This window comes from Prinia subflava, chromosome 2 (genome assembly GCF_021018805.1).
Source record: "Prinia subflava isolate CZ2003 ecotype Zambia chromosome 2, Cam_Psub_1.2, whole genome shotgun sequence".
Taxonomy (NCBI): Eukaryota; Metazoa; Chordata; class Aves; order Passeriformes; family Cisticolidae; genus Prinia; species Prinia subflava.
In genome coordinates, this window is record NC_086248.1 from 2,091,811 (window position 1) to 2,108,044 (window position 16,234).

General features: G+C 43.0%; 1 protein-coding gene across 5 annotated transcripts in view; it reads right to left on the reverse strand.

Moving 5' to 3' along the window:
* KIF13B (kinesin family member 13B) overlaps positions 1–16,234 on the reverse strand; it is a 121,445-nt gene that overhangs the window by 67,801 nt on the left and 37,410 nt on the right. For 4 of the 5 annotated variants that reach the window (XM_063422929.1, XM_063422960.1, XM_063422955.1 and 1 more), the window contains exons 3-7: positions 5,440–5,455; positions 3,938–3,998; positions 2,220–2,312; positions 1,440–1,620; positions 958–1,045 (exon numbers count right to left, since the gene is read on the reverse strand). In XM_063422929.1, coding sequence (XP_063278999.1) covers positions 958–1,045; positions 1,440–1,620; positions 2,220–2,312; positions 3,938–3,998; positions 5,440–5,455 — 439 coding nt within the window. The remainder of the gene's footprint in view (positions 1–957; positions 1,046–1,439; positions 1,621–2,219; positions 2,313–3,937; positions 3,999–5,439; positions 5,456–16,234) is intronic. The other variant, XM_063422946.1, reaches the window with a different exon arrangement.

A 16,234-nucleotide genomic window follows, 5' to 3' on the forward strand; every position in this document is an offset into this window, starting at 1 on the left:
TGAGAATCTGGAATACTGACAGAACGCTCAGAGGTTTATAAAACAGAACCACGCTGAACAGGTCATTATATTCCTCCAAATTTAACGAGCTTATTAAGTGCTTTGATCTGTTGTGATGCTTGAGAAAGGTGCAGCTGCCCTGCTTTGGGGTTTCACAGCAATTGTGTGAATAATTAAAACCTCGGGGTCTTGGGCTAAACTTCTATTTCTGCATCTCTAGCTGGGTGATGCCAAAACAACTCAAATAAACAGCCAAACAAAGGACCACCACAGAGCACTGACTCCGAATTCTGGATTACACAAAGCTGCTGGGCAACATGGAAAGGCAAAGCATGAAATGTGTCCTGTCCTAGCTGAAACCTCCAAGGAGAGCTGGATGAACACTGGGGAAACTGCAATGGTGGGATGGCTCTGTTTTTGTGTTTTGGTGAAGCTGGCAGATTCCATCCCATATTTATCCATTTCCTCACAGTAAATTAATGCTCCTTGGCAAACAGGGCATTTTGTGAATGCACATTTAAGCATTTGCTATCCAGTCCCGTGAGATGCTTTCAAGTGTTTGCTTGGTAAACAATCATTAGTTCACAATTCCAGCTACTGGGAAGGGAAATTACTGAGCAGAGCACGACAGGCAAAAAGTGACACAGTGGGGCACTGACAGCCTGTCTGTGCTTGATCCTGGGCCTGTAATTAATCACAGAACACTTTCTCATGACAGTGTGCACTCGTCTTAAGAGGAAATCTGTTCCATTCAACAGCTGGAATTACTTCCAGAATTATTGAGCAGCACGAGATGAAGTTTCTGCTCTCAGCCCTGTTTTCCCCAGGGATCACAACACAACAATCTCCAGCTCTGAAATTACTGATAAGGAGAATTTTCATGATTCTGTCCAGCTTAAGGGACAGCACCTGGTGTTTAGGATGTCAAGATAAGCCTTTCATAAAGTTGATCCTTACCTTGTAGCTAGCAACAGCTAGTTTGGATAGGCCATCTACGTAAGGGCCATAAACACTGTGTTCTCTAACCTTTAATGACTGACGGCTTCTGGTTGGGGGAAAAAAAAGGGATTTATAAGCACATGACTGACTTAAGACAACATTTACACAAAGTCCATTTCTCACTGACACATCTCAGACAGGATGGTCTCACGAATACCCACTGAAGCACAGAGCAAGGGCCCAGAATGCAAACAAAAAAAGTTTTATAACACATGAAAAGCCGACACAGACAGCGCTGTCACTTCACAAAAGGTAAATTTACCCCAAGCTTTTAGCCTTGTTACTTTATTTTGATTTATAATGAGGAGATGCTGAGATCAGGAAGCAGCAAAAGCCATCCTAGGCAAATGTTTTAGATGGGATCCATTAAGGCAAACTGGTTATGGAAAGGAAGAGTGTAGGACAAATACTACAGTGCCATTCACACAGGAATTCCGTACCCTTTGGGGTCAAGGAGGTCTCTGACTTTCTCATTGTAAATCTCCATGTAGGATACTTCCACTTTGAAACTCTGCTCTTCATTCTCTTCTTTCTGTGCTCTTTCAAAGAGTCCACTGCAAAGTCTAGGGATTAATCCGGGCTGATCAGCAGTACCCATCATGGTGTAGGATTTTCCAGATCCTGTGTGAGGAAAACTCTGATTAGAGAGCGTATAACAAAGGTTCCTGCTGTGCAGAATACTGATAGGAAATAAAAGAGGGGTTTGGGGGTTTTTTTCTGCATTGGTATTGGTTTGGTTTTCTGCCTTGAAGTAACCCAAACACCACTGAGCTAAAGACTATTTTAATGAAAAGGGGAAATTTGGTTCAGAGTGCTGGAGAACTTTTAGGTAGATACAGCCTTAGTGTGAATGACAAGCCACTAACACCCACAATGAGAAAACTCTTCATATTACTCCTTATATATTACATTAAAATGACAATTCAAGCTTATTTTAACTGCAGAGGCAGAAAATCTGAGCGAAGCTCTGAGCTCAAGGACGATCACGGTCACGCCAAAGATTATAACACGAAGTGTGAGAAATAAGGGCAGCCAGCAGCAACAAAACCTTACTTCTCATCCTGCTCACCTCATATCTGATGTTACAAAAGAGGAAAACATTTCTTATCTGTGTTAGAAGGCATTTCTCCTCACACAATGTCACAAGAGGCGTGGAAGGAACCTGGAGCCAGAACACAGCACCTTTGGAGGGAACATTTCTCCCTCACTCTGGGACTCACCCGTTTGCCCATAGGCAAAGATACAAGCGTTGTAGCCTTCAAAGGCATTCTGGAGAATATTCTCCCCAAGGCACTTGAAAACAACATCTTGACCTAGAAAATAAAACACACAGGCCAACATTGTAACACAGCAAGAGCTTTTTGTCCCTCGATATGGATTTTTCGACAATTCGGTAAAAGCTGTGAGGGTTTTCCTGCTAAATTCCATCGAGTGTTTGCTCCCTGGAAAGGAGCAGAAGATGTGCTCCAGATTTATGCTGCTGTAAAAATCAGGGGCTGGGATTATCATGGATATACCTGGATGTGCTTGAGGCAACATCCTATCAAAGTTCCTATTCAGAAGTTTTATCAGCAGAGAATCTACGACCAACTGCAGAATTTGATCTGCTGGGGAATGATATCTCCTCAAAATATCGTCAAGCTGGACATTTTCATGACAGTCAGTTGATTTTAATCCAAGGGAATCAGCAGAGCACTGGAAAATTTTGTTGTGTAAGACATTGGATAATACCACGAGGAGATTTTTGCAGAGAAGGAATCACAAGTATGTGGAAGATAAGGATGATTTGCACAGGATATTTTGCACTGGCCAAAAGTAAGGTGTATCATTTCTTTTGTAATTGAACTTTGAGGTTTTTTGATCATTTTCCAGGCAGAGGAACGAAGGCTTAAAATATCTGGGTAGCAACTACTTGAACAAAATCTATTTTCAGAATTTTACAGCCAGAAAACCTCAAGTCTGAACAAGGCATGACAGAACTTTACGGACTGAAAAGTCCTCTCTAATAATGTTCCTTTCAGCTCTTCCTTTCTCTCATTGAAGTTCCTATCTTTACAGCCAAATCCATGCTCAATTCCCCATCAAAAGCACCAAGAGTTGTGCCAGGCTCAGCTGAGCTAACACTTCCACTGTGTAACAGATAAAAATATCAGTTCTATAGGCACCACTACGAGTTTGAGAAACAATGTATTCATTATTCCTTATGTCATTTGTATGGCTGGAAGTGTCACATTTTTCCTCAGTGCCTTAATAGGTTAGTTCATTAGTTATGTGTTAAAGAAATTAAAATTAAAAAGTATATGTGTCTTTGATTTTTCTTATGATTTTTATAAAATAAATGTTAACAAGTTCAACTGATCCCAAAGTTTAAAGGATAACAATGTGAAAGGAATAAATTATAGGAGTGATGAGTCCAAATATATTTCATATTTTACCATAACTGTATGACAAAATGCATCATAATAATACATAGACAACTTTTAATTGAATACATTACACATTCTCACTAAAGCATCTCAATTCACATACACTTAAATGAAATTAGGCTTTTATTAATATTCCTTTATTAGGTGTTACTATGATGCCAAACTCCCATCAGCACTGAAGAACATGAAATTACACATAACAATGCTCCTCAAAAGAAATAAATGGATTTGATGCATTTAAAATGATGGAGTTGGAGCAGTATTTTAAATAAAGCTGTAAATAGGAGTTGTGCAGGGTTTCTCCACTCTCTGCACTGCAAAGGGTGGCAGTGCCCATTGTTATTGTCATCTTTAGAGAAAAGAAACTGGAATGATTGAGGATTTCCCTTTTCCTTTTGACAGCAGCCAGTCATAGAGGGGACAGCACTTATGGCCTGTGCCCTGCACCAATGATGTATTTTAATCACATCATTCCCACTTGGAGACAACCAAGCCACAGTAAATATTATTACCTGCGTATTTTTCTTTGACAGATTCATCCATAGACCAAAAGCAGTGATCATATGCAAACACCTGCAGGGAAACAACCAGGACACCTTAGAACAGCTGCTGCTAAATTCAACACCTTATTCACACTCTGACATCCTGAACCCAACACACATCCCCACTGAAGTCCTTATTTTCAAGGAGTTTGAAGCCTAAACAAACACTTCATTTTTCCTGCATGCTTTCATTTGTTCCTTGTTTCTATTTGTTCCTTTCTGTGCCAACCCAGTGGATGTCAAGGACCTTTTCCACTTCTCCCTCCAAACCCATCCTTGCAATTCATTTTTCACCAGAGTTTCTCTTTTGCAAACTGACAGATGTCCTCTAGCTCTTTCTGCCTCCCATCTCCCTGTGCCTCTTGTCTGCATAAATTAAAAACCAGCCTTAGGGTAGGAAGCTCTTTCCATACAAGAGGAGTATGTATTTATTTACATTTCATGACAAACCAAAGCAGCCATCAAAGTCTAATATTTACAAAGAATAATAGAAAGCAAATCAGTTTTATCATGAAAAGAGCAGCACTATAATATTTTTAATAGAGAACTTTCAATTTTGCCATAAATCCATCGAAAGGTCCACAGGCACCTTTCGTCCTGAAAGATGACCTGAAATAACAGGATGTGTATTTTGGGACAGATGTTTGCAAAAACAGCTCCCCTGGGGATGTATCTGCAAGGAAAAATATTAATTAGGGTAATGTCTGACCTACATTCACACGGGCAAAATTTATTCTGTGGGATGTAGGGAAGGGAAGTGCAATGTGGGGCTGTGGATTTCCCCTCCAAGCCTAATGGAAACTGCTCTTTCCCCTTTGAATGTCCTGCATTGTTACGCTGCTGACTATCAACATTTATGAATAAGCTTTAACACCGCAAAATCCTTGAAATTTAAACAATTTATCTTAAAAAATACATTGTTTCCCCCCCTCCCATACTACACTGATGTACCAGCATCAAGAGATAAAGTAGTTACTTTATATCCTCTGACTGAGGAAACAACTTGTGTGTTAAAAATTAAGGTGCTTTTTTTTTTCCCCTTTGAATTCATTTTACAGCTAAACATGTTATTAAAGCATCCCAAGACTTCAGAACATTTAGTAAAACACCACTGGGCTGTTTGAGCACATCCATGGAGCTGAACCCTGATATCCCAGGGCAGAGTCTTCAGCACAAGCACAAAGTCACGGGACCATAAAAACCAAATGAGTTTGCTTTAACACAAGCACCAGAAAAACGCTTTTAAAAAGCCCACAAAGAACAACTATCCTCCATTCAGAGTCTGCAGTGCTGAGTGTGGATGTTCTCATTTGTTCCTCTGACTCATTCCTTGGCACGGGCTGTACTGAGCATTTCTGCAGCAAGGAGATGCTTCGAGTTTCTTACTCAGCAGCTGATCAGCCACAGAGCTCTGCAAAATGCTTTTAATAGTCATTTTAATAAATGACAGGACAACTGATAAAAGCCCTTACCTTTGGGTGAGTCCTGCTGTTCCCCAGTGCATCAGGAGTGGAAAGGATTTGGTACAAGGTCAGGGGAAGATGAAGGAAAAAAAAGACAAAAGAAGAACAAGGACTGTTAGTTGTAGTGATTTTAGCTTAACTGTGCTCTCATTAATCATTGGAATGCTGTATTTAAGAAGTTCATTTCTCTCCTCAGATCTCTCCTTGCTTACAGATCCCAAGTCATTTTATAAACCCTTTTAGGGGCAAGATTTGAGATGTTGCTCAGAGTTGATTAAAAATTCAAAGCCACTGATTTTCCTCATGCTGCACCTCTTCCTCATTCTCGTGCAGGTTTATTTTGCTTGTGACACCTCTCCTTCTCTCTGAGTGTCATTACCTCTTAAAAACAAAGTACCCAAGCAACATAAAAATTTCCAAAACCACTTGAGCAGGAACTTCAGGAGTGTTATTCAAGAGGAAATTTCAGAGTCCAGCCCCTGGGCTTGCTCAACCCAGCTCTCTCTGGTTGCTGGGACAGCAGAGCAAACATTTGCTTCCCCAAAAGAATGAGCAGAGAACAGCAATTCCTCTACGCTGTTTTGTGCAGAATTTAAAAGTTGGGGGGGGGGGGTTGTTTTTTTGTTTTTAAGCAAGGACAAAATTACTGGAGTGACCTTTAAAATACCAGCAGGGCCCCGGCCGATGACTGCAGGTTATGCAGCCTCCCCACATCAGAGGCTAGAGAAAAGCAGTAAACACACAACAAGCCACTGACACTCCCCTTGTCCTGGACCTTCCACGACATTAGGAAACTCTTGACATCAGCAACGAGTAAAGTCTTGTGACAAGCAACACTGATTTCTTTTGAACAGAGCAGGAGAAAGACGTGGGAGCCATGCAGGATTACCCTCAGAGCTCCTGCTGCTCACAGGGCTTGAGAAGGGAGTTAAAAATAGCAATTTCTGAGCACTGTCTCTCAAAAACTATTATTTATTATGCAGATCCATCACCTCTTTTTACTCCTGCCTGGATCTGCTGTGTGTATCTGTTTGACAGAATAGGAATGATGGGCACTTGGGAGAGCAGGATGATTATTTACGCCAAGGTCACCCCATGTCACAGGGTCACCCAAGCCAGCAATGACAATGTGACCCCTTTTCCTCTGCCACCTGGCTCAGCTGAAATAAAGGCTCTCCCAAGGTCCTTGGCAGAGAGCTTGGTGTGGAGTCTCTGCTGTTGCTCCTGGGTGGATTTTATTGAGGGAATCCCCTTCACTGGGGCATTGATCCAGACACAGGAGCATTTTCCTGCCTTTGTGTCTTCTGAAATGCTCATGGAGCCCTTTGCTGCAGGATTTCACTGGGAACTGCTTTTAGGGAAGCTCTGCTTACAGGGCAGGTTAGAGACTATTCCTACAACAACATTCTCCTTGTAAAACCAAGGGAAGTGGATTCAGAGTCTGGGTTCAGCACTCAGAGATGTGACACTGCCCTGCTCACGTTCCCAGCCCAGTTCCAAGGCAGGATTACATTGCAACAACCCAGCTGATCTGCCCAGCCCTCAATATAGGGCATATTATTGAGTATTTGGGTTAAAGCAGCCATGAGGATATAATCTGAGAAGTTCTATCACAGATACCATTCTAAGACGATGGATTACACAGGGCTATGTATCACCAAGCTTAACTTAAGATCTTTAGTCTGAATTAAGTATCTCATTTTTGAAGGGCTGCACAAACACAGGTCTTGGGTCTTAATTCAAACGTGAGGGAACAGAAGCCCTACAAAACCCAGCATGCAGCATTTGGGGTACAAGCTGCAGCTTGTTTGCTGTACTTTTGAGCATGAAGAGAATAAATGGGACAAATGTTTCCCCAAGGAAAGCACTGAGGGTGCAGGCTGCATCACACAGCATTGTGCTGTGCACATACGAGCCCATTAAAGCTGCAGCTGCAGTCAGAAACCCACAAAAAGATTTTTAACCTGATTCAAAAATCCCTTGGGAAATGAATGGATGGGGAAATAGAGCACCCACAGGAGCCTGGTTGGCTGCAAGGACACACTGGGAGTGGTGGGTGCTCACAGCCAAGTGCTCCCATCCATCCCAGAGGTGAGAAAAAGGTAAATTCCATAAAATTCCATCACCCACGCAGCAGGGAAGGAGCTCCTACAACAAAACACACACGACAGGAACACAGAGCAGGGAGGTGACTTTTCCCTCTATTCTGCTCTTGTCAGACCCATCTGGAATGCTGCACACAGTTCTGGAGTCCCCAAAATGGGAAGGACATGGGACTGGTGGAGCAAGTCCAGAGGTGCACCTCCCCTAAGGAGACAGGCTGGGGAATTTCAGGCTGTTCAGCCTGCAAAAGGCTGTGTGGACACCTCACAAAACCTTCCAGTGTCTGAAGGGTGACAGAGAAGCTGGAGAGGGACTGTTCATCAGGAACTGGAGTGACAGGACAAGGGAGGACGGGTTCAAACTGGAAGAGGGGAAATTTAGGTTCGATATCTGGAAGGAATTGTTCCATTGAGGAGGACCAGGCACAGAGAAGTTTCGAGGGATCCAGGGGCAGCCACAGCTGCTCTGGGCACCCTGTGCCAGGGCCTCACCACCCTCACAGGCAGGAATTCCTTCCCAAAATCCCATCTCTCCCTGCCCTCTGGCAGTGGGAACCATTCCCTGTGTCCCAAGTCCCTCTCCCTCCCCAAGGACCATTCCGAGGTGCAGGCACAGCTCCTCGGCTCACAGCCAAAAATTCACCTCTATCTCAGATCCAGCAGAAACATCCAAGGCAGAGCAGGAAAACTTATCTTTCAGCCACTGAAGGATGCCACTGAGATGCTTCCAGCTACTTGTTTTCACTGCTATCCAGCCTGACAGGAATTCACCAACTCCCTTCTTTTATCTCTTCTCAGCTCAATGTCAAACAGAAGCAGGGAATTGAACTTATCTAACTTAATTCTAGAATTAAAAAAGGAGTAAGACTGCTCCGAAACAACACCCTACATTTAACAGGATTTTATTTGATGCAGGAAATTGCAATGATATGATCTTAAAGGGCTTTTCCAACTCAAATCATTTGGAGATTCCATGAATATATCTGCTGTTTAGACAGTGAATGAAGACATGGAGCTTGGGTAATAATTTCTGTTTAAACTACCTCTTACACAGCATAAATGTGTCCTGATCAAGCCTCTTGATCAGGATGTTTGCTTTTCCAAGAATATTCTGGTGGTTCCACAATGTAAAAATATGAATAAAATCAGAGCACATCCCAGCTGAGACCATCAGTGTATGGGCAACACCACTACTGCTTCAATTTTTTAATGGAATAATTAAATTACATATTCAAACACAATAGTTCAACCATCGTTATTAGTGGCATTTTAGTAACACTCAATTTTTCCATGTTCAAAGGGGGAAGGAAGGTTCAGTAGTATTTCAAGTGTATTTCAGATTGTGCAAATGTTGAGGGGGAAAACACCCCAGAGCAAAGGAGCAGAGGTGAACCCTGGCTGGGGAGAGCAGAGCTGAGCCCTTATCTCTCCTGACCCCACAGCTCCCAGATAGCAGCCAGCTGGCAAATCAGCACATGCTCTAAATCAGTCACTGCACATCTCGCCTCTTGTCTGAATCACAGACAGGCAGATGGGGCAGAGGGAGGGGAAAGGTGGGAGGTGACAAGGCAGGAAGCAGGGGAAAGGGCTCCAGAAGCTCCAGGACAGGAGCTGACATGCCAGGGATGGGTTTTCTTCTCTGTAATTTTTTTGAAAAAGAACATTTCCTGTGGCAACAGCAACTGCAACAACATCCAAACTGTGCCTTTGAGTGATACTGCCACGGGGCACGAGGCTATGCTGGATTTATGGGACTGAAATATAACATTTTGTCATTTTCAGAAGCTTCTAGACTAGGAAAATGTAACTCAAATTTGAGGATTAGAAAAAAAGAAAAAAAAAAGAGAGGCAACAATTCCAACTATGAATCAGGAAAGGCTCAGCAAATCTCTCCAGAAATTCTTATTGCTTTCCACTTTCAGTCTTCCATAACCATTGCAAAAACAACCATATCAAATGCCACTGTAATTCCTGCTATTTTATGCCCTTCAGCAGAAACTGCCCAGCATAAACTCTAGAAAGCAGCTAAAAAAGGAGCAAAAAAAGGAAACTGATGGGGAAAAACTCCTTGGGGTTTACAAGTGAAGAGGTGGTGATGTCTCCCAGCGATCACTCTGTAAGGACACATCTTTATCTTCCCAGCTGGCTTAAAAATTACTATTATTAAAAATAAAGTTGACGTGATGTTGTAACAGTAATTTACTCTTTGGATCCAGTCATTCTGGGATTTTATTAATAAGTTGTTGCAGATAGAAGCTGTACAATAACTATCCTAGGTTTTGACAGACACAACAGCAGCATTTACCAATATTCCATGAAATCAAAGAATTAAAGTTACAATGGGCAGAGTTTGTCATCCCTTCAGATCCTTCCTTCCTTTCTTTCCCTGGTTAAGAATGGCTCAAAACAGCACTGGTATGGAACACCCTGAATCCCAATTTCTTTTTCCTGTGCAGTGTTTTCATGGAATCACGGAATGGTTTGGGTTGGAAGGGCCCCGTTTAGGTTTTTCATCCTGTTGCAATCCTGCTGCCCTGGCAGTGATCCCTCCCACTGCAATTAAAGGTGTTTTCCCTTTCTACTTCTCACTCACCTGCCATGAGCTTCACTGCTCAAACCCAGCAGAGCCAGGAGCACCTCAGGAATATCAAATCTCCCGTTCCCAGCACCTCAGCACAGAGCAAACGAGGCTCTGCTTGAAGAGCAGTGGGTTAAAACATTACAGATTTCACAGACTGAAGGGTTCCTCAAGAAAACCCATCCTTCAAATGAGGCTTTGGAGTCTTGAGGCTGTTTGGGCACTGGAACAGCTCCCCAGGGAACTGGCACAGCCCTGAGGCTGCTGGAGCTTCAGGAATGTTTGGACGACGCTCTCAGGGGTGCACAGGGTGGGATTTTGGGGTATCTGTGCAGGGCCAGGGGTTGGACTGGATGATCCTGGTGGATCCCTTCCAGCTCAGGATTTTCTATAATTTTATGACCCCTGGCTGTCTCTCAGAAGGCAAATATGGGGTGCAGATAAGTGGAATTCCAAAGGAAGTGCTCCCATTGCCTCGGCATTAAACACCTGCCTGAACAGGAGATGGGATTTAACAACACAGAGTCTTTTATTCTGAAATAACTGGGCTGATTATTTCCAAGCTTTCCTATCCTTCACTGTACTACAGGACCTTCCTAGAGTGGAGAAGCTGAAAAATGGTGCAGGAATTACTGGAGAGCTCCAGAACCAGCAAGTCTCAAGGCCTTGCACAGATGCAAAGGAGGTACCAAAAAAATCCACAAAAAACAAAAAACAAAACCCCAAAAAATCCCACAAAAAACAAAACAAAACCCAAAAAAAACCCCCCCCAAATCCCCCCCAAAAACCAAACCAAACCAAACACGAAACCCAAAAAACCCCAACAACCAAAAAACCAAACCAACCATCAACAACAAAACAAAATACCAGGAAGATCTTGGATTTGTTTGAAGTTTGGGAGCCCAGTTATCTTTCTGAAGCAGATCCCTTAATTGGTAGCTTGTGCAGGTTGTTTTTGTTTTTTGTTTTTTTCCTGCATGAATAAAGGACTCAGAATGAAGAATTTTGAAGAGCCAGCACTGCAATGGTCAGAGTTTTACTGTTTAAATTTCAGCTGCAGAATTTCTTTCACGGCATAAAAAAGCACGAGCCAATGGTGAGATAAAATGTAGAGAATAGATTTAATGATTTTACTAACACAGATATAACTGAAAGACAGCAGTGTGACAGCTGATAAAAATTAGAATTCTCTGGGAAGCTGTTTCTCCTCCTTCTGCCATTCAGACAAATACAACTTGCAATCCATTTTGCTGCTGCCAGGTATACACAATGAGAGGAAAAGTCAACTAAATCAAGATCACGTCAAGCTTATCCTATGATACTCAGAAAACTGTTTTCAGAGAATATTTCAGATTGTAAGGTGCTTAAGGTTGTTGGTTTTCACAATTGTTTAACAGTTTATAAATATTTTTACCCTGTTTTTACATGCAGGCCAAGTGGTATCAAAATGCTGAGGCTTCCCAAACTCCAATTTTTGATGATGTCCTGCAATTAACATTTTTCTTACAGAGTCTCATTTTTACTTCCATGGCAGTACCGAGTTCTTTGGGAGGAAGAACTATTTGAGCAAAAGATTTTTTTGCAATCAGAAACAGCCTTTAAAACAAAACCCCAAATACATAAAAAAAAAAAAAACCCAAAAAAACCTGTGAAAGAGCATACACAGTTCAAAGCCTAAACTTGTGTAGCTAAAAGGAACAAAGGTAATCACTGTTCCTTGGAAAATTCCTCCAGTGCTCCAAGGCATTCCAGGCGTAGTTGGTGGTTACTTAGTTTCTACTGACAAAACTAATTTTTGCCAGCTCATTCAAAACAATTTAAAAAAAGCAAGCAAGGAAAACAAAAAAAAAAAAAAGCCCCCAAACCTCGGGTTGAGCAGCAGCTTTGTGGGTTTGGGGTATTTTGTACTTGGAGCTAAATTTTCTGTATTGTTGGTACAATAATCTGCTTAGTCCCGACCACATTCAAGCAGAGCATGGATCCCATAAAGCTGGTGTTATGACAAGGAGATTACAACTTTATCCTTTTGTTTGTAAATACTCAGATGTCAGGACGCTATTGTGCTCTAGAGAATGTTTGGTGAACAGCCAGTCCTCAAACTTTCAATTACCATTGTGAATTACGGTGTTTTTTAATGAAGTGGGCTGTAGCTACCTTTTTATAACCATGGGAGGGAGGGAAAAAAACCTCCTTAGGATGTGGCAGCTTTTTAACTCCTCCAGGAGATCCCAAATGGAAAATGATGGCAAGTGGAGCAGCACATAGAGGAAAATATACAATATTTTGTGTCTATCTTGTTCAACAACTCAGCATTCACACCCAGGATAACCTTCAGCCAAGCCACTGGCACGCAGGATTAATCCCAGAATGATCTCCTGGGCACTATGGAAAGCAAAGGAGTGGCACTAAAAGGAATTTAATCCCTCAAAGGGTATTTCAAGAACTCTCTCAGGTCCAGCAAGACTGGGTTTTCACCTTTGGTGGTATTATCAAATCCAAAACTCACTAGAGCCTCTACCTTCCACTATCCCAGGGTGCTCCAAGCCCTGTCCAGCCTGGCCTTGGACATTTCCAGGGATCCAGGAGCAGCCACAGCTTCTCTGGGAAACCTGTGCCAGGGCCTCCCCACCCTCACAGGGGAGAATTTCTTCCCTAAAATCCTTTTCAGTCCCTCTCTACTACAAACATGGAAGAGAATAAAAAAGAAAGAATGAGGAGAGAGAGAGAGAGAGAGAGAAAGAGAGAAAGAGGGAAGGAGAGAGGAAGGAGAGAGGAAGGAGAGAGGAAGGAGAGAGGAAGGAGAGAGGAAGGAGAGAGGAAGGAGAGAGGAAGGAGAGAGGAAGGAGAGAGGAAGGAGAGAGGAAGGAGAGAGGAAGGAGAGAGGAAGGAGAGAGGAAGGAGAGAGGAAGGAGAGAGGAAGGAGAGAGGAAGGAGAGAGGAAGGAGAGAGGAAGGAGAGAGGAAGGAGAGAGGAAGGAGAGAGGAAGGAGAGAGGAAGGAGAGAGAGAGGAAGGAGAGAGGAAGGAGAGAGGAAGGAGAGAGGAAGGAGAGAGGAAGGAGAGAGGAAGGAGAGAGGAAGGAGAGAGGAAGGAGAGAGGAAGGAGAGAGGAAGGAGAGAGAGAGGAAGGAGAGAGGAAGGAGAGAGGAAGGAGAGAGGAAGGAGAGAGGAAGGAGAGAGGAAGGAGAGAGGAAGGAGAGAGGAAGGAGAGAGGAAGGAGAGAGGAAGGAGAGAGGAAGGAGAGAGGAAGGAGAGAGGAAGGAGAGAGGAAGGAGAGAGGAAGGAGAGAGGAAGGAGAGAGGGAAAGAGAGGGAGAAAGAGAGGGAGAAAGAGAGGGAGAAAGAGAGGGAGAAAGAGAGGGAGAAAGAGAGGGAGAAAGAGAGGGAGAAAGAGAGGGAGAAAGAGAGGGAGAAAGAGAGGGAGAAAGAGAGGGAGAAGAGAGCAAGATGAGGAAAAATGAGACATTTGCAGGAGTACAAAGGGATCCACAGCCATGGGGGCTCCAGAGCAGCTCACAGGCTCTTCACCCTCACATTAATCAATCAGTGCACACTAAGGAAATCACTGGAAGGACTCTTCAACTCGGGGAAACAAATGCCTCACCAAGAGCATTCCGAATATATTAGCAATTTCTATTTCTTATAATATATTTATTATTATATATTTCTATTTCTTTTAAATAGGCACTAACTCCCTCCAAGCACAAATGTGTAGAAGAGGTGTCTCTGAGTACTTGCTAATTTTATTCCCCATCTACTCCTACTGAATTATCAACACCACGAGGCAGCTCTGTACTCTTAACACCTGACTGTCGACATTTTCAGACACTCCCAGAGAACTTTCAGTCATTTATCTCACGACTGTCCAGGCAATTTGTGTTAAAAAATCACAGATGCAACTTGGGAGACACCTTCCAGCCCCAAGGCCTGAATAAGAAGTCCAATTGCTTCCTTCACTTTTTTTTTTTTGGTTCCACAGGTCTGCCTTGTCCTCCAGTGGAGAGTACCTCTTTCCTCTCTTTGGACTTGGTTCTCCAGGTTCTTTACACATCCACCAGGCACTGAGCAAGTAGGAAATGTCTGAAGTGGCAGCAGTTCAAAAGGGAACATTGTTGTGGGCACATTCTGTAAAGAAATCAATCTTCATGGTGTGGTTTGTGCATGCACAGGGCATTTACAAGACTGGGAACTTCACTGGGTACAGCAGCCAGTAATTTTCTGAACCTTGATGCAATTTCAGCACCTCTGCATCTCCAGCTGATGAAGAGGGCACATGCACAGGGCCAGAATTTATACCTGAGTCATTTTTGGTACCTCCAGAACCAGATGCCTGCTGAGCACAGCATTATTTTTATTTGGTGAAGTCTATTTTGGATCCAGCTCCAAATGAGGGATTTGAGCAGTATTTAAAATACAAACACACTGGAAACCACAAATGATGTTGGTCTAATGGTGGATGGGGAGGAGGGAGAAGATAAGAGCTGCAGGCAAGAAGGGATGGTCATCAGCATAAAAAACAGATTTGTCTTGGCTCCACTGTTGAATAACCTGAATTTCCTCACTTCAGCACATCCATGATCACAGCTATAACCCAGAGGCTGTGGCACAACACCCGGGTACCCTCAACCCAAACCCTCCATCAGCATCCAAGCGAGGTGAAAGAACAGCACAACTCATCTGAACCATGCTGCAAATGAGAACAGCAGCTTGTCAGAGCACTGGCACCTCAAAAAGAGCAGTCCAACAAAAGCCTGACACGTGTTAGAAGCCTCAAACATTCAGCTAGAGTAAAATTAGTGTTCATGTGTCTCAAAAAAGAATGATGCCATGCTGTCTTGCTCTTCCCAAGAGCACAGACTCTGTACCCTCCCTGATCAATGCTTTCAGTGCTGTCTGAATTCCTCCAGCCCATTTAAGACAACCTGACTGAATGTGGAGATGAGGGAGCAGGCAGGATCAATATCCTTATCACCACCCCTGCAGGGATCTACCAGATGCTGGGGTGCTTAGGGACACATTTTAATGGTGGGCTTGGCATGGTTGGATTTTGTGATTTTAAAGGTCTTTTCCAACCTTAACAATTCTACAATTCTATTATTTCAATTTCTTCCCAATATCCCATCCAACTCCAGAAATCTCATTTACAGGAGGACCTGGCAGGAGGAAATAAATACAAACTTAGTCCCAAAGAAAGCAAGAAAGGACTGCCTTCCAGGGTAACATTTTTGAACCAAGCTCTCTCCTGGCTGACCTAGAAAAGCAATCCTTATCCTCAGTCTACCACTCCAATCAGCTGCTTTTCCTTCCCAGCATGAGGATGAGAAATAAGCTATAATTGACCTGTTTGCTGAAATGCAAAGGGAAAATACAGCATATTATGAAAATTATGAGCAAGCCTTCACCATGACAGCTCGGCTCCCATGTCCTGTATCTGCCCTGCTAATGGCTCCAGACTGCTGAAAAAAAAGTCAGAGTGCTCTAGGCAGAATTAAATATTTGCTTAAACCTAGAATTGCATTAAAGTGAACAGATCTGCATCGGGAACTTGTTCTGAGGACAAAAAAGAATATCTTTGGAGCGAGAAGGAAAGAGAGACCCCAGAAATACAGATCTCTTCATTATTTGGTGAAAAAAGCTCAATTATTTCTACCTAAATAGGTGTTGCTGGTTCACTGTGGCATTCCTCTGCATCCTAAATTTCCCACATTCATCTTTTGGCCATGGGATGAACCTACCCATCTGCTTTGTCTATTCTTCTCCCTCCCACCTCTGCAAATGGCTGTGGCAATTTTAAGTGTAGGAAATATTTTGTGAACTGTTCCTGAGTGAACACACTACAGAACTATTTCAAAGCACTGCAGTTCTTTCATGCCCACTGTGCTCCAACTGAAAGCTCTCATTTGGGCAATCAGATAATCCTGAAGAATTTAATGAGAAAGATGATTTTGAATACGCTTTTAGTCCTCACTTTTGGTTCCAACGATGGTTATTCTTGTGTACAAAAAACTCTTTCATTAAACACTTGTATCAACACCCAGCACCCCAAAAACCAACGTGGCAGCTGCTGAAGGGTTTGTTCATTACTGCTGCTGATTTATTCATGCTGGGGACAACAGGAATCAGGGACA